The sequence below is a fragment of the Sphaeramia orbicularis genome, chromosome 8 (genome assembly GCF_902148855.1).
Source record: "Sphaeramia orbicularis chromosome 8, fSphaOr1.1, whole genome shotgun sequence".
NCBI lineage: Eukaryota > Metazoa > Chordata > Actinopteri > Kurtiformes > Apogonidae > Sphaeramia > Sphaeramia orbicularis.
Window position 1 is genome coordinate 2,407,349 of NC_043964.1, and position 22,113 is coordinate 2,429,461.

At 37.9% G+C, this 22,113-nt stretch overlaps 1 protein-coding gene across 1 annotated transcript in view; it reads left to right on the forward strand.

Moving 5' to 3' along the window:
• cacng2a (calcium channel, voltage-dependent, gamma subunit 2a) overlaps positions 1-22,113 on the forward strand; it is a 162,581-nt gene that overhangs the window by 89,214 nt on the left and 51,254 nt on the right. The window contains exon 2 of the mRNA XM_030140582.1: positions 11,847-11,930. Within this exon, the coding sequence (XP_029996442.1) occupies positions 11,847-11,930 (84 nt within the window). The remainder of the gene's footprint in view (positions 1-11,846; positions 11,931-22,113) is intronic.

The following is a 22,113-nucleotide window of genomic DNA, read 5'->3' on the forward strand; positions in this document are numbered from 1 at the left end:
ATATTTGTTACAGAAAAATGCCAAAAATAAATAAATAAATAGAATAAATACAGTTCAATTGCCTCATGCTGTCACGCTCAATAGCCCAGCTGTATGCATTAACTTATTAATCTTTATTAAACGCTTGCCAGTAACACATTTGAAGAGCTGAGTGTCCTAGATTGGTCGCAATAACAGTAATTCATGTTCTACGAGTATGTGTACAACCCTTTCACAGGCTTTGCTGTTTTAATCATTTTAACCCTTTCATGCATAGGTCACTACAGTGGACACTTACTCAACAGCTGTTCTCTTGTATATTCATGGGTTTTGTTGTTTTAGTTCCATATCAGCCAACACAGTGGACACTTACGCACCATCCCATAATACACTGACATTCAGACCATTACTGTAACTTTGCTGTTCTTGATAAACCTGATCTGCAGTTATCATGTTTAAGTGTAAATCAATTGTTATTTGTTAGACAAGAACGTTTTTTTTTTTTTGCATATTATCTCCATGAAGTGAGTAATTACTAGCATTAGAATATGTTAAAATGTGAGAAGACATCAGATTAGCAGCATTAAAAATGTTTTTATGTCATTGTTTTCATATTACTTTCTGATATTGGGTTTTAAACACGTTTCTTTACTTCAAAAATTAAATGCATGATCTCCAACCTTAAACTCGAAAAAATCCAGTATACATTACGTGGATCTGAACAGAAGTTTCATAAAGTGTGGAAATCTTTTTTAATCTTCTTTGATAATCCTGTGACGCATGTACAAGGCCCGTAACAAGTCAAGATGTATTTGTATGTAACACCTTGATATGTGACTTTATTCATATTTACAGTGCCATATTGTATATGCATATAGATTGGTGACAGCAAGGGGTTTGGGAGGGTTAAGTGGGTTTTGTTTGATTTTTTTTTTTTTTTTTGATGTTTGAATACCTGTGTGTATTCTGTATTTGAAATTTAATAAATATATCTTAACAAAAATTAAATGCATGGATATATTTGTAACTCCATAGAAAAAAAAACAAAAAAACAACTCGATCGCATTGTTTTTTTTCATGCCTAAGGAGGAATAAAAACACTGAAGAAAAAAATCTTGACTAAGGTTCTCACAATTCATGCATGAAAGGGTTAAATGGTAAAAAACAAACAAAAACCCTAATCAATATGGCTTGTGAATGCTAACCCATAAAATGACCATGAAAAGATGATAAACTGCATTTTACACCCATTATTTACATGTATTGATAGGATTAGTGGATCAACAGTTTAGATCAGTCTTTGCATTTGGTCGACAGTGGCTGTTTGGGTCTTTAAGGGTTAATTTAAGCACAGCACTGCTTCAGCTGGAGTTGCTCTAAAGCCTTGAACCTACACTCTATGTGAACATCAGCCTGGGAAGCCTTGCAGGGGGAGGATGTTTTAAAACGATGAATAAAGAGCAACACAGAAACGTCATCAGGCCAGAAATAGACTCTCCTTGTGGTTATGTGTTGTGCCACAGGGCTCAGAAATGGGCTTGACTCTGACCGGATAAACCCCGCTCCCTTAGGAACAGACCCACAGCTACTATGTGGTGGGCAACTATAAATCCACATCCACCCACCCCTCTTCTATTTGCCACAAGAACCCCTCCTCTCCATCGCACTCCACTCTTGAGTGCTTCTGTGTCTCTCCAGGCTCTGTGGTAATGAAGTGCTTTATGGCTGCAGAGGACAGAGGGGGCGCAGGGGGTCTGGGGTTAGCCCACAGCTCATTCCCACTATAGGGGGCACAGTGGCCAGCGGTGACTGGACTGATGGAGGAAGTCTGAAGAACCCAACCCCCTTCAGTGGTGGAGGCAGGCGTCGGATCCCTTATTTGAGTAAAATACCAATATTCCATGACAAATAAAAGCTGTGTATGAACAAAGTTAAAAGTAAAAAAAAAAAGGACTTCAGTTTTATTTCACAGCTTTGGTGAATTCTCCATTCCTGTCATTCTATTGCAGCGGTTTCCAACCTTTGACCCCATTTTAACGTCACAAATTTCTGGCGACCCCAGACATTCAAAAGCTGAGACTTTTTTTTTTTGCTAAAATTAATTTGTTTTTGATCATGAAATAGTTTATGGCGGCCGTGGCTCAGTTGGAGGAGCAGGTTGTCCAGTAACCAAAGGGTTGGCGGTTTGAATCCCACTCTGTCCATGTCCCTTGTCCCATGTCCCTTGGGCAAGACACTTCACCCCCCTTGCCTCCAGTGCTGCTACTCACACTGGTGTATGAATGTGTGTGAATGTTCGGTGGTGGTGGGAGGGGCCGTAGGGGCCGCAGCCACACTTCCATCAGTCTGCCCCAGGACAGCTGTGGATACAGATGGAGTTCACCACCACCAGAGGGAGGATGTGAGAGCGAATGAAGAATGGATCCACTGTGTGTGCTTTGAGTATGCGTTCACAGAAAAGCGCTATAGAAATCGAATCCATTATTATTATTAGTTTGTTCCCTCTGCCAGCAGCTATTGTGATCACTTTGCTTTGTGTGTTTGCGTGTTTGTTTGTTTATTTGCAAGATAACTCAAAAAGTAATGGACAGATTTTCAGGAAATTTTCAGGAAATGTCGATACTGGTGCAAGGAAGAAATGATTACATTTTGGTGGTGATGGGGCGTGGGGTGGGGGGACAGATCTGTCTTGGTGGAGGTCTGTGCTCTCTGACTGCTTTTCTTGCTTTACTATGTTGCAAATAAACGTTAATTGTAGACGACGTTTAACGTCTATTATTGTGGACAGAGGCAGTAAATCCAGGTGTAGATTACTGCACAAAGGGAGAATTTGGTTTTCCTTGGTCAGGATCTGTCCAGTCAGTCCAGCTGTGATTTACAGGGAGGACAATTAATACTGAACAAACTAGAAAAGCACTCGGAGAGCGCAGACCTCCACCAAGGGAATCAGTGCCCCCCCCAATCACCACCAAAATGTAATCATTTGTTCCTTGTGCCAGTATCAACATTTCCTGAAAATTTCACCCAAATGCGTCCATAACTTTTTGAGTTATGCTGCAAACAAACCAACCAACCAACAAACAAAAACAAACAAAACCTGGCAAAAACATAACCTCCTTGGCAGAGGTAAGAAGAACTCAAACTATGAATTCTGAAAGAGCTGCAGCATCTGAAACTGACCACAATGAACATTTGACACAGAAACAGAACCACAGTGCTGCAGTTTCACAACCACAGTTTGTCTGTTATGGATTATGATTGTCTCTCTGAACTCATCATATATTTTGTATAAGTAGCTAATTTATAAAAAAAAATTTGTAGCAATTACTAGAAATTTCAGGTGATCCCATGTGCGGTTCCTGACCCCAACGTTGAAAAACACTGTTCTATGGTGTGAGACTTCTTACTGTTGATGCTAATGAATTTTACAGAAGCCTTGAAATAATTTTAATTCAAGGTGGGGTAGGAGATCTTACAAAAATGGTTTGAGCAGCTGCATTTTGAAAATACTCAATTCAAAAGTCCAAACCCCTTTCTTCAGACATCCCCCCGAAGCCACGCCTCCAGAGTACTGACAGGTGCAGTGCTTGTTCCTGAGGGTTCACGAGCGCTACACAGCAACAATTCGCCCAGCTCTGGCCCTAACCCCTGTGACTAAATTTTTTTACCTCCGCCAAGAAGGTTATGTTTTTGTCAGCGTTGGTTTGTTTGTCTGTCTGTTTGTCTGTCTGTTTGTACGCAAGATAACTCAAAAAGTTATGGACAGATTTGAATGAAAATTTCAGGAAATGTTGATACTGGCACAAGGAACAGATGATTAAATTATCTGCCTTGGCTGAGGTCTGCGCTCTCCGAGTGCTTTTCTAGAAAAGACAGCGCAGACCTCTGCCAAGGCAGATCAGTGAATCTTGAATTAAGCCAAAAAAAATCTTCAATTAAGTAAAAAAAAATCTTGAACTAAGCCAAAAAAAAAAAAAAAATCTAGAATTAACAACTTAAATTTTTTTTCTTTGTTTTAGTGCAAAAAATAACATTAAATTATGAAAATATTTGCATTTACAAACTATCCTGAAACACTAAAATGTGAATAACCTGAACAAATATGAACAACCTGAAATGTCTAAAGAAAATTAAGCACAATTTTAATAGTTTTTCTAACTGTTCCTCAGTGTTTAGTGTCTTTGGAGATCTGATCCAGAATGCACATGGACTAATGAGAAGTTGAGGAATAATACTGTTAAAATCAAACTACATTTTCTTAGGTTTTTTTAATTTAAATTTCAGTTTTGTTTTTTTTTTGATAGTTTATAAAAGTAAGTATTTTCATAATTTCATGTTTTTTTTTTACACTAAAACAAAGACAAAAATTTGGAGTTGTCATTATTTATAGGTTATTCTGTTATTTTTTTTCCGGTTCGGCCCACTTCAGATCAAATTTAGCTGAATATGACCCCTGAACTAAAATGAGTTTGACAGCCCTGATTTAAAGCCTCTGTGTATTGTGTCTTTCAGGTAAATGTAAGAACAAAGAGTGTTTTCATGAGTGGGAACACAGAGCGCTTCAGTTGTTCAGTGATTACAGGTGTTTCTCTTTAAGTGACGAGCGCTTTGACCCGCTACACACCTGTGCCTGTGGGAACACCTATCCATTCAACAGTTCCCCCTTCGCTAAAGCTCTTCATGTCCAAACAGGTCGCTCCACGCCATGGTCCTGCACTCACATTCACATGGGGGGGGGGTGGGGGGGTGGTGTCTCTGAAATGAAAATGCCATTATAAAACATTTACCAGCCTGCTGAGTTTACATGTCTTACAAGAAAAGGAGCGTTTGGAGCGGTTAAGTGTCACATAAATCTTTCAGCATGCTAATTGAAGTGGTTCCCCCAATAGGCCACTCTCCACAGCTGCTATTACAAATCGCACAACTGCGGATGGGACGGCCAGCTGCAAACCCAATCGTACACTGACTTGATAATGTTGTAAAGACACACACATGGTGCTCTGTGGGTTGCTGCTGCCTCGAGTTTGTTCGCACAACTCTACTGGGAGTGAACAATGTATTCGAATGTAAACACAAGTCATCTTTCAGTGAAATATTGTCCAGGAGGAGGCACATGCACGCGTCCCCTCCCTTCCCTTCCCTTCTCCTCCTCAGCAAATGCAACTTATTTAAAGCTTATTTAAGCGGGCAAGTTGAAGAGGAACATATTGTTATTTCCAGCAGCAGCCTGGGGGAGTAGTTGCAGGAGGCGGCGGGGTTACACCTACAGTATGCACCAGCTTACATCTGAAAGCTGGCGTGCTACAGCTAGCTCCTGAGCATCTCGAGCAAAGTGCTGAGGATTAAGGATCTCTGAGCTTTATGCTAGCGCGCTAGTTAACTGGGATTGCTCTCAGCCGATCGGAACGAGCCCAGTTCTTATCTCCAGCGTGCCACCGAAAGAGGATCTTTATGTTGTATCAAAAGCATCGAGTTCAAACCTGCGCGGGGTTGTTAAACACTGGGGGGCTTTTTTACGGCTCAGCAATTACTGAGAGCCTAACTGACACAACGTGAATGTATTCCACCTCCCATTTCATCTGCCTCTGTCCTTCATAACCTCTCTATTCTCCCCTTCTCTTTGTCTTTAACCTTGATTTCTCTTTTCTTACATGTCCCAAAACCTGTTGATAGAAATTGTTCAATCAGCAATTGTTTTTGGGTTATGGTAGTTATGACTCAGGTTTAGACAAACTATTGATCCAAAAAAGGGAAATTACTTGGTCACAGTAGCTCAGCTGCATATAAAAAAAAAAAAACACTCATGAAGAAACACTAGCGATAAAGCAAAATGTAGCATAAAACCCCCATAAATAATGACAACTGCAAACTTTTCTCTATGTTTTAAAGTGAAAAAAGTAAAATTCCATTATGGAAATGTTTACATCTACAAACTATCCTTTAAAAAAATTCTGAATAACATGAGCAACCTGAAATCTCTTAAGATAAATAAAAGCAATTTTAAGAATATTATGTCTCAGTTTATCATTTACACATGTACATTACAACTTACAGATCATAGTGGATCTACAGATATACAAAACGTTTAGTAACAGGCAGAATATTGGTAAAATTTCACTTATCTCTCTTTCATGACATTTCATGTTGTTCATAGTTGTTCAGATAATTCACAGTTTTTGTTGGAGGACAGATTGTAAAGTTTTACATTAAAAGAAACAGAAAAGTTGATAGTTGTCCTTATTTATAGATTATTATGATCGTATTTTACTGGTCTGATCCACTTTAGATCATATCGGTCTGAACGTGGAACCTGAACTAAAATGATTTTGACACCCTTGACTGTTAATGTTTCTGTGTAACTCTTGCATTTCACAAATTCATCCCACGGGCCAGATTTGACCTGCAGGCCGTATGTTTGACACCCTTGTTCTAGAACAATTGCGTCAGGTTTGTTCTTCAGGACAGTAATTGAGCAAATGTCAGGTGTGCATAAGGCTTAACCAGCAGAAAAGGGGACAGATGCTCATACTCATGGTCAGTACTCCGGACTCTGTCTACCAAGGTGGCAAGGTCGTTATCGTTAACGAAAACTAACGAAATGACGAAAACTAGAATTGTAAAAACATTTTCGTCAACTAAAATAAATAAAAACTATAATTAAAAGAAAAAAAAAAGATAACTGAAACTGTATTGTGTGTTTACAAAAGTAACAAATGATTATGGAAAAAATTCCCTTCGTTTTTGTCTTTGTCGATGTCAGATCGATACAAAAGTGATTTATTTCCCTCAAGCAATTTTATCTGTTGGCACCATATGATATTTACTGGTCCGTCACTTGTGGTTTCCAGTCGTCTTCTGGTCCCCACTCTACCTGGAAACATGGAGACTAAAGCAGCAGAGTCCTGTCTGGGATTTATTTCAATATGACAATAGAGAAGAAGAGAAAAGAGACCACTGAACTACAACTAAACTAAAACTAAGCATTTAGAAAATAACTAAAACTAATAAAAAAAAATCAGACCAATGACCCTGTATCTTACCGGTCAAATTATAAGGTTTGGGAAATGTATCCAGATCCATTTATTCTCCCCCAGTTCTGTGTATTTATTCTATACAGAAATAGTCCATGTTTTGCTCATATTCAATCAGATCTGTAAAAAATTCAAATTCACACTTGATTTCATTGATACTGATTTATTGGATCAATCCACTTCCTATCTCTTATAATGGGAAAATTTTTCAAATCCAGAATCAGATCCGGATCGAAATAATTTCAATCCCTTGTGTTGACATCATCATACAGAAGCTGTATACCAAGTTTGAAGTCAATCGGAATTGTAGTTTCAGAGAAGAAGACGATTGAAATTTTTGTAACGGACGACAGACAACGATAGCTACAGCCTGTCAGCTGGTAAGCTAACTAGCAAACCTGCTCTAAAAACTAATTAAAACAAACTGAATTAGAGAAAAAAAAGTCCAAACTAACTAAAACTAAACTAGAATGAAAAATCCCCACCTCTCAGAGCCTCAGTGTGCTTCAGGCTTCTACAGTAGTAAAGGGGGTGGGTGCTCGTACTCGTGGTCAGTACTCCGGACCCTGTCTACTGAAGGTGGTCTACTGAAGGTGGACTTTTTCATGCAGTGATTCTCAGACTCACACATCATCCTCCACTTATGAAATATTTCTAAACTCAGTGACCTTGAGACAACACAGCAAATATCTCCCCTCCAAATATCCGAGCCCAGTCTCTAAACAGACGGCGGGCGACGCGGGCCCTCAGGCTGCAGGTGTGGCAGCAGATCCAGGACGCTTTGATGGCTCTGCTTTTCAGGTGACACTCTCTCTAACGTCTGAGTGGTCATCACCAGGGGGTTCCTTTCTCTCCCCTGCATGTGGGCCGTTCACAAAGTAATAACTGCCCCCCGCTGCGCCCATCATGCCTCGCTGCCAAGACCTCATCGGCAACACCTGGCGCCATGGTAACCAACACCTGTTCACCTAATTAGACGGACACTGGAGGGAGAGGAGATGAAGAAGTTAATGAAACGCTAATCTGGCCCAATCAAACGCCCAGGCATCTGTCTCCTTACCGCAGCAGCAGGTCGGTGTAATGGCTGCCTTATGGGCGACTCCCCCGCCACGCCACATTGAATGACCTCATCAACGCCAAAGCTCCACTGAGGGGGCGCGAACAGGAGGAAGTGGGAGAGCGAGGAGAGGGAAGCCGGCACGCCGCTTCCTGGATGGACAGTGAGGTTGGACAGGAAGGTGTCAGCTAAATGAACGAGCGTTAAGAGATGAGGTTCCCTGCGCGCTGCAGTTGGAGCCACTCCAGGTCGCACCAGCTGCGCTCCTCTTGTTTACAAGCCCATGCCTGCTGCCAGAGAGGCCCGCTACTCAGGTCTGCCTTCTGAAGAGCGTCTACTGACTGGAGCAGAAAGGACAGACCCATGCAAAAACCAAGCAAAGCACGAAGCAGGATTTCTGGGCAAAAACAGTCTTGCTTTAGGTCATTTTTGTCTCAAGACAGTTGGAAACACTTCCTTTAACCCTTTCATGTATGAATTATGAGAACATTTATCAAGATTTTTTTTTCTTTATTCCTCTTTGAGCATTAAAAAAAACAATGTGATTATTATTATTATTATTTTTTTAATAAGCTATTTTTCATGGAGTTGCAAAAATGTCCACTCAGCTGAACACCATTTGTTTAATTTTTGAAGCAAAGAAACATGTATTTATGTTTATGTTTATGCATTTGGCAGACACTTTTTTCCAAAGCGACTTACAGGGGAAAACCAATCAAATCACTCAATCAATCAAATTTTATTTATATAGCGCCAGATCACAACAAAAAAGCTATCACGTGACACTTTATATATAGAGTTGGTCCAAACCAGACTCTAAGCCAATTTACAGAAACCAGCAGAATCCTCCAGGAGCATTTACTGATCTACTGTGTGAAAACTATGAAATAAAAACATTAAATGCTGCTCATTGGATGTTTTCTCACATTTTAACAACACTGCAAACACAAACTGGAGCAGAAAGGACAGACCCATGCAAAAACCAACCCAGTCACAAAACAGGATTTCTGGGCAAAAACATTCTTGCTTTAGGTCATTTTTGTCTCAAGACAGTTGGAAACACTTCCTTTAACCCTTTCATGCATGAATTATGAGGACATTTATCAAGATTTTTTTCTTTACTCCTCTTTGGGCATTAAAAAAAACCCAATGCCATTATTATTATTATTATTATTATTATTATTATTATTATTATTTTTTTTTTTTTTTTTTTTTTTTTTATGAAGCTATTTTTCATGGAGTTGCAAAAATGTCCACTCAGCTGGACACCATGTGTTTAATTTTTGAAGCAAAGAAACATGTATTTACTGATCTACTGTGTGGAAACTATGAAATAAAAACATTAAATGCTGCTCATTGGATGTTTTCTCACATTTTAACATACACTATAAACAAAAAGTTATGGATATTTAAAATTTTTGGGCTATGTTTTTTTCAGTTAGGGATTCTTGCACAATACTTTTTACTTTTTTTGTGTGTGAATTAAATTGAAACACTTTTTTTTTTTTTTTTTTTTTAAATGACCAGACAGTTTTATTTACAAATGGCAAAAATGACAAAAAAATGACCAAAAAAAAGAAAAAAAGTATATCCTTAACTTTTTGTTTGTAGTGTACTCTAATACTAGTCATTACTCACTTCATGGACATAATATGCCAAAAAAAAAAAGAAAAAAAAGAAACAAACTTTTGTTGTTAATTACAGTGAATTGATTTACACTCGAACATGTTAGATCAGGTTTATCTAGAACAGCAAAGTTACAGTCATGTTTTCATTGTCAGTGTATTATGGGATGGTGCATCAGCGTCCACTGTGTTGGCTGATATGGAACTAAAACAACAAAACCCATGAACATAAAAGAGAACAGCTGCAGAAGAACTGTCCACTGGAGTGACCACTATGCATGAAAGGGTTAAAGCAGTGGTTCCAAACCTTTTTAGGCTCGTGACCTCATTTTAACATCACAAATTTCTGGCAACCCAAGACATTCAAAACTGAGACGTTTTTTTTTTTTTTTTTGCTAAAATTAGTTTGTTTTTGGTCATGTAATAGTTTGCTATCCTATGTTGCAAATAAACATAAATTTTAGAGGACATTTAGGCTATATAATGTATATTATTGTGTTCACTGTTGTTTATGTATATATTTCCTTCTTTGAGTTAGTTATTATTTGTTTATTATTTATCAGCACAAGTAAGAAAGGCATTGGTAAAAGATTATATGTGTACTTGTATGTGTGTATGTGTACTTGTATGTTGTGTATATGTATAAATGTATGCATATGTATATGGATGAATGAGTTTGTGTGTGTGTGTATGTGAATAGATATATAAATATAGAGGTCCTCTATATTTACTGCACTGCAATGTGGAATGTTTTTTTTTTTTTTATCACCAGAGTACTTCCAGTCTGAAATATCACTTAAAGGCAATACACGCTGTTGATCCCCCCCCCCCCCCCATGTAACTATGGGATTAATTGTGATTAATCGCAGAAATCCCCCCGTTTAATTGCGATTAAAAATTTTAATCACTGCCCAGCACTAATAGAGGAGTAATGTAAAAGGAAGAGGAACATATATATTATTAACATTTTAGGGAGAGGGGGTGGGAATAAATTGTTGCAGTTGCACTTCTTCCCACCCCTTTTGGGGTAAATGTAAACAGAATTGTTGTGCTGTTCTTCTGTCTAAGATTGTTATTATGATTGTTGATATTTGTATTATTATGTATGTTTTGCTAGTTTGCATATATGTTAAATTTCATTGCATGTTCGGAATAAATCACTAAATCAAAAAAAAAAAAAAAAAAATCAGAGGCAGTAAATCCAGGTGTAGATTACTGCACAAAGGGAGAATTTGATTTTCCTTGGCCAGGATATGTCCAGTCAGTCCAGCTGTGATTTACAAGGAGGACAATTAATACTGAACAAACAAGAACTGAAAGTATGAATTATGAAAGAGCTGCAGCATCTGAAACTGACCACGGTGAACATTTGACCTAAAAATCACCCAAAAATCATCCAAAAATTACGCAAAACATCTAAAAATCAATGAAAAACCACCTAAAAATCACCCAAAAAAACACTTAAAAATTACCTAAAAATCACCTAACATTATCCTTATAAATAGTGACAACTTCATATTTTAGTGCAAAAAAAATAACATTAAATTCTGAAAATCTTTCCATTTCCAAACTCTCCTGTACCAATAAAATGTGACTAACCTGAACAAATGTGCCCAACCTGAAATGTCTGTATTAAATTCAGTCCAGTTTGAACTCTTTTCTTCCTGTTCCTCAGTGTTTAGTGTCTTTGGAGATCTGATCCAGAATGCACATGGACTAATGAGAAGTGGAGGAAGAAGACTGAGAAAATAGCACTGATTTTTCTGAAGAAATTTCAGTTTTTTCAGGTTTTTCACTTTTTTTTGTTTGTTTGATAAGTTTGTAAAAGTATTTTCATAATTAATGGGGGTTTTTTGCACCAAAACAAAGACAAATAATTGCAGTTGTCATTATTTTTAGGTCATTCTGTTCTTATTTTACTGGTTGGCTCCACTGCAGATCAAATCATGCTGCATGTGGAACCTGAAAGAACAGGAGTTGGAGAACCCTGCCCGAGAGCAATCTTGAAAGTGATTTGCTCCAGTATGTTGCTAGCTTTGACCATCTTTTCTACTTTGTGTACATTTATGGAAAAATGTTTCAAATGCTTGTGAAATACCTTTACAGATGTACTGTTTGTCATTGACATTTGTGAAACTGTGTTTTTCCCAACAGGAAACTTCAAAGGGATGTGTAAACAGATAGACCACTTTCCTGAAGAGACAGATTATGAAGCAGACCCATCTGAGTACTTCTTACGTGAGTACAGCATTTGTGTATTTGAACAGAAAGAACAGGGAGGCTGCAGAGTTTTCCTGTACAGGGATGAGACTGCAATGTTTAACCCTTTCATGCATGAATTATGATATTCTTACCCAATATATTTTTCCTGAGTGTTTTTATTCCTTTTAAGGGATGAAAAAAACAATGCAATTGAGTTTTTTTTTTGTTTTTTTGTTAAGAAGTTAGAAAAATGGCCACTCCATGTATTTAATTTTTGAAGCAAAGAAACATGTATTTGAAACCTAATATCACAAAATGATATGGAAAACTATGCAATAAAACATTTTTAATGCTGCTAATCAGATGTTTTCTCACAATTTAACACACTCTAATACTAGTTATTATTCATTTCATGGAGATAATACGCCAAAAACAAAACAAACAAACAAACAAAAAAACTGTTACAATCTGATAACAATTAGCAATTGATTTACATAAAAAAAAATTTCAGTGCAGATCAGGTTTATCAAGAACATCTAAGTTACAGTAATGGTCTGAATGTCAGTGTATGGGATGATGCATAAGCGTCCACTGTGTTGGCTGAGATGCAAATAAACCAACAAAACTCGTGAATATACAAGAGAACAGCTGTAAAATAACTGTCCACTGGAGTGACCACTGTGCATGAAAGGGTTAAAAAAAAAAAAGAAAGAGAAAAAAAAAAAAAAACTTTACTCAGTGAGACGACCGTAGCAGTATCTGCATGACTGTTTGGATGTTTGATTCGAATATGTTTAGAATTTTCTCCCTCTTTTCACTCCATCTCAGACTGGAGCCGATGCCAATAAGTGCTCTTGGCCCATGTGTCTTTGCAGTGTCTGCCTCCTTTTAGCAGGAGACCGGCCATACTGAGCCCTGCCAAGCAGCTCGTCTGTTTTTACTGCTTGGCTGTGTGTAACATAACGTACAGTGTTACAGTCGGCTGTGTACCCTGTAAACACAGCCCATTGATTTCTGCTCTCTTTTCCTTTGTGCAAGCAAGACAGAGCTGCTTGTTGAACTCATGTGCCTGCTAATCCTAAAAATCACAACAATGACTCGGAGCTCATGATGCAGCGTTAGTATCGTTAGGTCAATACTCTGCTCTGAATGGCTAATTAATGTGTTTGAGCTGTTTGACATCTATTTTAATATCACTCTACAGACATGAAGCCTCCTTTGTTCTGAACAAAATGAACCAGCAGCATTTTGGGTTATTCTAGAAAAAAAAAAAATCTATTCCACTTAATCTGTTCTCATTTCACTACACAGACTGAATTTATGTCATGAACTTGTTTATGTTGGTATCGTTCTGCTGTATTCTAGGCCTGATACTGGAACAGCTGTTTCTATGGTCACTGTCGTAGTGTAGCATCCAATGCAAGCGATGAAGGTTTCTATGGTTACAGCTCTGCTCTTGCATAACAGTTATATAGAAACACAGAAGTTAGGACTTTAAAGGATGGGAAATATTGTAAGATAAACTCATATTTTATTTTAGTGATTTAATGATTTATTCCGAACATGCAATGAAATTTAACATATATGCAAACTTGCAAAACATACATAATAATACAAATATCAAGAATCATAACAATCTTAGACAGAAGAAAAGCACAATAATTCCATTTACATTTACCCGAAAAGGGGTGGGAAGAAGTGCAATTTATTTAATCCCACCCCCTCACCCTACAATATTATTAATAATATATGTCCCTTTTCCTTTTACATTACTCTTCTATATTTATATATCTATTCACACACACACTCATTCATCCATACACACATATATATGTTTTTACATATACACAGCATACAAATGCACATATAACACTGGTCAACAACAAATGTATTGTTTCAGTTTTTTGAGCTGATTTAGGATCATTTTGGTGCTGAATCCAAAAATCACATTAATTTTGCTCATTCAGGTCAACTTTCTGAACTATGCTACATATTGGCTTTTTAGCATTTGTGCTTACATTTATGGGCGTTTTCACATCATATGATACAAAATTCTTTCATATTTCTTGCAGTAAACGAGTTCTGAAGATTTTACTTTTGCCAATTTATGATTAATGTTTTTTTTTTAATATTACAGGTGAATGAAATGGCTTCGACTGGAAGATCTTGCAAAAATAAGCCTGATGTATTCTGCTCCATCTGTGCTGAATACACCATTGTACCTAACAGGAATCAAGTCACACGTTTCATAAAGTGTGCTTACCAATCTTATTTTGGTATTAATTATTATATTTTGTGAGAAGATCAAATTTTTCAAAATCAAATTAGCAAAAAAACCTGACCTTATTGAGAAAAACAGATGTCATTTTTGGATTTAGCGCTGCAAAATGGTCCTGATTCAGTTGAAAAAACCGAGACAACTTGCAAAAAACATTTTTTTGTAACCCAGTGTAATCTTTTACCAGTGCCTTTCTTAGTTGTGCTAGCGAATAAATAAACAAATAATAACTAACTGAAGGAAGGAAATACCTACAGAAACAACAGTGAACATATGGTGACAGTTCCTAACCCTCTTCTCTATATCTGTGAAAAACCTGTTCTTCTAAGTGTTTTTGAATCGTCTTCTGTTTGGACAGTCCTTATTCTCCTCCCTCAGTTTATTCCAGACTTTAACACCACACACACACACACACACACACACACACACACACACACACACACACACACACACACACACATATGCTCAAACTGTTCCTAGTAGTGCGCACCCTCTGAATTTTGAAATTAAATCTACCCCTTAAATTAGAACTCCTTCCCTTTCAGTGAATCATTTCTGTACGTTTCCTGGTAGTCGATTATTTTTGGCTTTGAATATGATTTGTGTTGTTTGTAGTTCTATGATGTCTGTGAGTTTGAGTCACTTTGTAAAAATAATGCATTTGTGTGATCTGTGGAACCTGCCTTATGAATGATGCGTACTGCTTTCTTTTGTAGAATGATAGTGGATGGATTGTACTGTTGTAGTTATTGCCTTATTTTAATCCATCTTCCACCAATAATATCCTGTAACTTATGAATTTGCTTTTTGTGTTTGCACTAAACCAGTAAATCTGTGTTTCACTTGGTTTAGTTTAATGTTGGCAGGACACAAATGTTCACATTGTTCATTTTTGTAGTTCTGGCCACATCATGGGGATTTTCCTTTTCAGTTTGGACAGCTTTTCTTTTGTCGGGCAATCTGTGAGGACAGCTTTGATAAAGAAACTTTTTTTGGAGAGTATTTCCTCTGTTGGAGAGGCACTGGTTTGTAGATCATGTTCTTCTTGGAAGGTTTACATGATCACATGTATCAAAATGTTGGATTTGGATATTTTACTATTAAGTGTTACAGTCCTTCTCTCTTTTTATCTTCTTTTTTGCTTATTTTTGAAGTACATGTTTTAATTTCTATCGTTTTAAGCTTAGTAGTATACAACTGGAGGAAGCAGATTAGTCTAGTTATTAAATGTCCCATGTTTAAAGAGAAAGTGTCTGTTTGTAGTTTTCTCTCTTCTTTTTTTTTTTAGTGGAATCTAACAGTTCTGTTCTTTTTACATCCATATCAATAATTTAAATTAAAGGTGGTTTACGGATTTGTCACATACATGTTTCAGGACAAATCTTTACTATTTTCATACATGAAGGCTCAGGTGTCAAACATGTGGCCCGGGGGCCAAATCTGCCCCCCCCCGTCAAAGGTTCCAATCCGGCCCTGCAGGATGAAAGTGCATAAATGAACCTGAACAGTCCAGGTTTTCCAAATCCTTTTGGTTCAGGTTCCACATACAGACCAATGTGATCTACAGTCAAAAGAAAAACACAATAACCCAGAAATAATGACGACAAATTTTCTTTGTGAAAAATTCTGTGGAAAAAATTGAAGTGAAAAAATAACATTACACTGTGAAAACATTTACATTTACAAAACTATCCATCCATCCATTATCTTCCACGTCTTCCGGGGCCGGGTCGCGGGGGTAACAGTCTAAGCAGGGACGCCCAGACTTCCCTCTCCCCAGACTCCTCCTCCAGCTACAAAACTATTCTTTCACAGTAAAATGCAAATAAATACACAAATAAAAACACAGATGAACAACCTGAAATGTGCAGTTTGAACAATATTCTGCCTGTTCCTAAAGTTGCATTTATGGATCCACTGTGATCTGGAGTTGTGTTCATAATAACAGATGGAATATTGGAGAAATTGTTCAAATTTTAGTTCAAACTCCAAAATTTGAACAATATTCTGCCTGTTCCCAAATGTTTATGGAACACTGTATGTAAATGTACATGTGTAAATAATATTGTTAAAATTGCACTAATTTTTCAAAGGAAATTCCTGTTTTTTCAGCTTATTCACATCTCTTTTGTAAAATGTAAATATTTTCATGATTTAATTGGGGTTTTTTGTACTAAAGCAAAAAGGAAAACTTGGATTTGTCATTATTTATAGGTGAGTATTTCCTCTGTTGGAGAGGCACTGGTTTGTAGATCATGTCCTTCTTGGAAGGTTTACATCATCACATGTATCAAAATGTTGGATTTGGATATTTTACTATTTAGAGTTACAATCATTCTCTCTTTTTAAGTTCTTTTTTTGCTCATTTTTGAAGTACATATTTTAATTTCTATCGCTTTATGCTTTGTAGTATACAACTGGAGGAAGCAGATTAGTCTAGTTATTAGTTGTCCAATATTTAAAGAGAAAGATGAAAAATAATGAGCGGAAAACCAAAACTTTTCTGATTTCTCCTAAAAGCCAAACCTTGGCAGTGTTCCTTTTAGGCCTGAACGATATGGACAAAATTTCATATCTCGATATTCATGCCAGATATCTCGATATTGATACAATATGATATGACTACAGGTTCGGTGAAAACCAAGCATTTTTCAGAAAAATACAAACATCATAATACAAAAGAATGTGGAAAGTGCAGTTTTATTTATTAGAACTCACTGCCAGTCATCAACATAAGGTTTGTGGTTGGCTGGCCTTAGCGGTGCATTCAAGGACAATCGTAAAAATGAAATTTGTTGTGACTTCCAGAGCTGTACATGTAGGGCAAGCGCGGGGGAAATCTATAATGTTTATATCGTTGCTTTTTTGATATTAATATCTTGAATGTTCATATCTAGATATAGATACGATAACGATATATCTTTCAGCCCTAGGTCCTTTTAACCAAACCAAGTGTTTTCAGTGTCTGAACTTAAACCACTGAGTTCAATTTTTAGCACTTGAAAATTTCTGAGACATTTTCAGGCCACAGTTTCTTGTAAAAATTGCATTTGAAATGATGTCCCGCTGGTAGGTCAGCCCCTGGAATTCCAGTTTTTGAGTAGAAATTTTCTGAGCAGATGAAAGTGAGAAAACCCGTGTCAGAATGTCAAAGTCAGCGCAGTCAAAGTCAGAGATTACAGCGAATGAGCGATGGGAACTGAGGGGGGCTGTTTTTTTGTTTTTTTTCAAGGCTCAAGAAAATCACACAATTAGCTGCTACTTTTCCCATTAAATGTATCAGGCTGCTTAAAACACTGATGTCCTGAGTTCTTGTTGACCCCAGATGTGATCCACATCTTCGTCCCTCGCCTGCAGTACTTTGGAACGAGAAGTCAGAAAGTGTCTGCCTCCTCGTCTCCGTCGGCCGGGACAGTAATTGAGGCCTCTCAGAGAGCAGAGCAGAGCAGTGCGTGCCAGGGCTGGAGATTAAGCCCAGCCAATTAGACTGTGTTTGACTTAGCGCTCTGAGCGGTTGTTCCCGTCCGTATGTGCCAGAGAGAACAGTTATGATAACAGCTCTAGTAATGATTCTAACAATGCTGGAGCCCAGATCAGTCTTGTAACGAGGCATCTCTCAGGCTGCTGATGACAGACGGGGTCGCGGGGTAGAGGCTGCGCTCTGGCCCTCGGACCAAACGCACCAACGCTCATCCTTGTACATGTGTGTTAACCTCTTCCCCAGCTCTGATTGGAGGAGAAGGCTGCAGTGCTCCCAGTGGCTTGCCAATTAGGACACTCACATCCATAAATATTTTAGCCTCCTTCTTATATAGGTCAGGCCTCGCTCCATCACTCTGTCTCACTCTCTCTGTGTCTCTCTTCACCCTCACACCCGTAATATTTTATGTCAGGAGTTGCAGTGTAGTTATTGTCATTTCTCTGGTAAGAAAGACAGCGGTGATGATTCAGAGCATGAGGCGCCTCTTCTCCTTTAAACACTTTAGCACTCGTTCGACGTACGACTAGGCCTGTGTATCGGCAAGAATCTGGCGATACGATACAAATGACAATAGTAGGATCACCAGGGTGGTCCAACAATCCTGGTAAAAAAATACAGTTTCAGATCACCTGCATTAGAACCCTGCATTAGGTTTTGGCATTCAAAAGATGATTTAGGAAAAAAATTGGAAGAAAAAGTGCACAAGTTGCTGTAAGTTTCCAGTAAATGGACTAATTGTTCATTTTCTGCATAGCCGAGCTGACCTGTAAGAGAAGAGCAGAACTATCAAAACCAAGGTTTGAGGGATTCAGCTAGAAATATATGGATGAAGTAACTCCGCCCACATCTGTGGTACTGGAGTAAATATATGGATGAAGTAACTCCGCCCACATCTGTGGAACTGGAGTGTAGAACTGGTTGTGGTCCATTCTGTGACTCCAGTGTAACACCAGAGCAGAAGCAGCTGATGGTCGACAACCTGATGTTAAATGCAGGTTCTTTGGTTCCTCTAAAGCGTTGGGATGTCCTTCATCCATCAGATTGTGAAGGGAAGCAGATCAGGGCTTTTGTCTCCACCAGCACCATGCGTTTGTTTGAACCTTTGGATCTGCCACAAACATTCTGAACAGTTCCTCCAGTAGACTGGGCTGATGATGCAGACTTTCAGAAGGAGGAGAAAACTGGGCATTCCACTAAAGCTGTCAATGATGTCACTGACAGAGGGGCGGAGCTTATTCTAGACTTCAACTGGAGCCGAACAACAAATGCAGATCACAAACAGTACTGGCAACAAGTTGTCAAAGAACACAGGAACATTTTTGGTCATTTCAATAAACCAACAGTGGTTGTTGGACTTTCTAAGGAACATTTTTATGTGAGTGTCAGTTTGATTTGGAGAATAAAATTACAAATGATTCTAATCTGCTTTATTCATTTGGATAGTTCTGTTAGAGTGTACAGAGACATCTGCACCTGTCTGGGACACCTCTAAATATTAATTAATTTGCATAAAATTTGGACCGAAGTAATTTGACCAGATATGGAACCAAATGCAGGGTTCGAATCCAGAGAATCTGAAAAAAAAATTTTTTTGGACCACCCTAAGGCTCACGATACGATTAGAGCTGCAACCGATTAATCGATTAGGTGCTTGAAGCAAATGCAAAAATTCGATTAATGGACTCCAATTAATTGAAGGGAAATATTCTATTGCAGTTTTCCTGAATTGAAGCTTCTTTGTGCGTGTGAAACACAACAGTGGAACCAATGTTTAACAGCAGAGAAATGAAGGAAACGAAGCTTTGATTCAGGAGAACTGTGGTTGAAGGATTTTTTTGGATCACTTTGAGTCGATTAATTGGTTGCAGCTCTAGATATGATATATCACGATATGTCATGATACCGTTAAAAAGGCAATGTTTTGTTTGTTTCTTTTTTTAGAATGATTGTTTCCTGGAAGAATTGAATTACGCCAGAAATCTGCACAAATACTAAACACATTTTTATTTGATCCCAACAGGATCTAATGTTATATCACCAAATGTTCCTGTGTTCAAACTGAAATTCTGTTTTTCAGACATTACAGTTTCAGATCCTGTTCAAATGTTCAGATTCTATTATTTCAGAACATTATTTTTGTTCAATCCCAACAAAGGAACTACCATCTGCCTCTCAGACAGTAAAAAGTGCTGTTAGGATGCTTCAAATAACCATTATTTAATAAAACTGTGTTAAATAATAATAAATAAGATATAAACAATAGTAATAAACGAGGTACCTCAGATTTTTTAAGTAAACTGAACTTATCCGGTCTTACAGTGCAGTCCACTTTGCACATGTGCAGAACAAGGCCATAGGGGACACAACATCTTTGTGAGCGTCTCCGTATTTAACCCCAGCGCTGTATTTTTATATCAGCGCTTCTATTTCACGGACACACACCTGGTATTTCCATAATGAGGAGTTTCACGGCGCCTCTGGGTGGCCAGAGACAGAGAAAAGCTGCCTGTGCTCTCACATGCAGGAGACGAAGAGAGGGATAGTTATGCAACAGAAATGATGTCACTTCAGGTGAAGGTCCGGCGGAAGTGACGTTAGCAGGGAGCTCGCTCCAAAATCCAGGGGACACACCGGTGATGTCATCAAACAGTGGAGAAAAAGTCAATGGTGGTGAATATTTGGTGATACGGTTGCTGAGCAGAAACATGAATATATTGTACTAAGGATGAGGTGCACCCCCGCTTCATCACACTCTCACACACACACACACACACACACACACACACACACACACACTAGCGCTGATTCGCTGTCCTCTTGCAGACATCCACACACCAATTCCAACAAACACACCACATATCTGTAACAAGCTTCTTCTCTGTCTGTTTGTGTGAGTGTGTCTGTTCCGTGAGTCCTCAGCTCTCCCAAGAGCAAGGCAGTTTGCACATCCACACGGGGTTATATAAGCCAGCTGAGGCACACTAAAGCGCCAGTGGGTTTTTAGATCATGCCGTGTCGGAGCTCCCATCATCCACTGCTCTACTGGGCGCTAAGCAGCTGAGAAAAAAAGGAAGGGGGAAACGCCTAGTTATGCAAGCCGCTAATGTAAAACTGAAAGACATAATTTACTGTAACAGAGAGGAAGATCACGCAGGCGAGAGGAGATGTGTGTGTGTGTGTGTGTGTGTGTGTGTGTGTGTGTGTGCGTGTGTGTGTGTGTGTGACTGCTGTAGGTATGTACTGTTGGAGGAAATTTACCGAAAGACGCCACTTCTGCTCTACTAATACAGTGTTTTTCAACCTTGGGGTCAGGACCCCACATGGGGTCGCCTGGAATTTCAAGTCATTGAAAAAAAAAAAAATAAATAAAAAAAAATTAAAAAACAAAAAACAAAAAACATACTAATAAAAAATATATGGTGAGTTGACAGAGACACTCACAAAAAAAAATCAAAGTCATTACAAACTGCGGTTGTGAAACTGCAGCACTGTGGTTCTGTTTGTGTCAAATGTTCATTGTGGTCAGTTTCAGATGCTGCAGCTCTTTCATAACACTGGGTTACAAAAAAATGTTTTTTGCAAGTTGTCTAGGTTTTTCAACTGAATTCGGACCATTTTGCATCCAAAAATTAAATCCATAAATGACATCTGTTTTTCTCAATCAGGTCAGGTTTTTTTTTGTTAATTTGATTTGGAAATATTTGATCTTCTCACAAAATTGATGACATTTTTGTGACTTTATCAGTTGATTTTTTATATAGTTCTCACCCAAAATAGGTTTGAAGAGAAAAAAAATCCTTTTCTAACAGGATTCCTGTTAGGTACAATGGTGTATTCACCGCAGATGTAGCAGAATACGTCAGGCTTATTTTTGCAAGATCTTCTAGTCGAAGCCATTTCATTCACCTGTAATATTAAAAAAAACATTAATCAAAAATTGGCAAAAGTCAAATCTTCAGAACTCGTTTATTGCAAGAAATATGAAAGAATTTTGTATCATATGATGTGAAAACGCCCATAAATGTAAGCAAAAATGTTAAAAAGCCAATATGTAGCATAGTTCAGAAAGTTGACCTGATTGAGCAAAATGAATGTGATTTTTGGATTCAGCACCAAAATGATCCTAAATCAGCTCAAAAAACTGAATCAATACATTTGTTGTTGACCAGTGTAATTCATAGTTCCAGTTCTTGTTTGTTCAGTATTAATTGTCCTCCTTGTAAATCACAGCTGGACTGGCTGTACAGATCCTGACCAAGGAAAATCCAATTCTCCCTTTGTGCAGTAATCTACACCTGGATTTACTGCCTCCGTCTACAGTAATATACATTATATAGACTAAATTTCGTCTAAAATTAATGTGAATTTCCAACATAGTATAGCAAACTATTCAAGATCAAAAACAAATTAATTTTAGCAAAAAAAAAAAAAAAAAACATGTCTGGGGTCGCCACAAATTT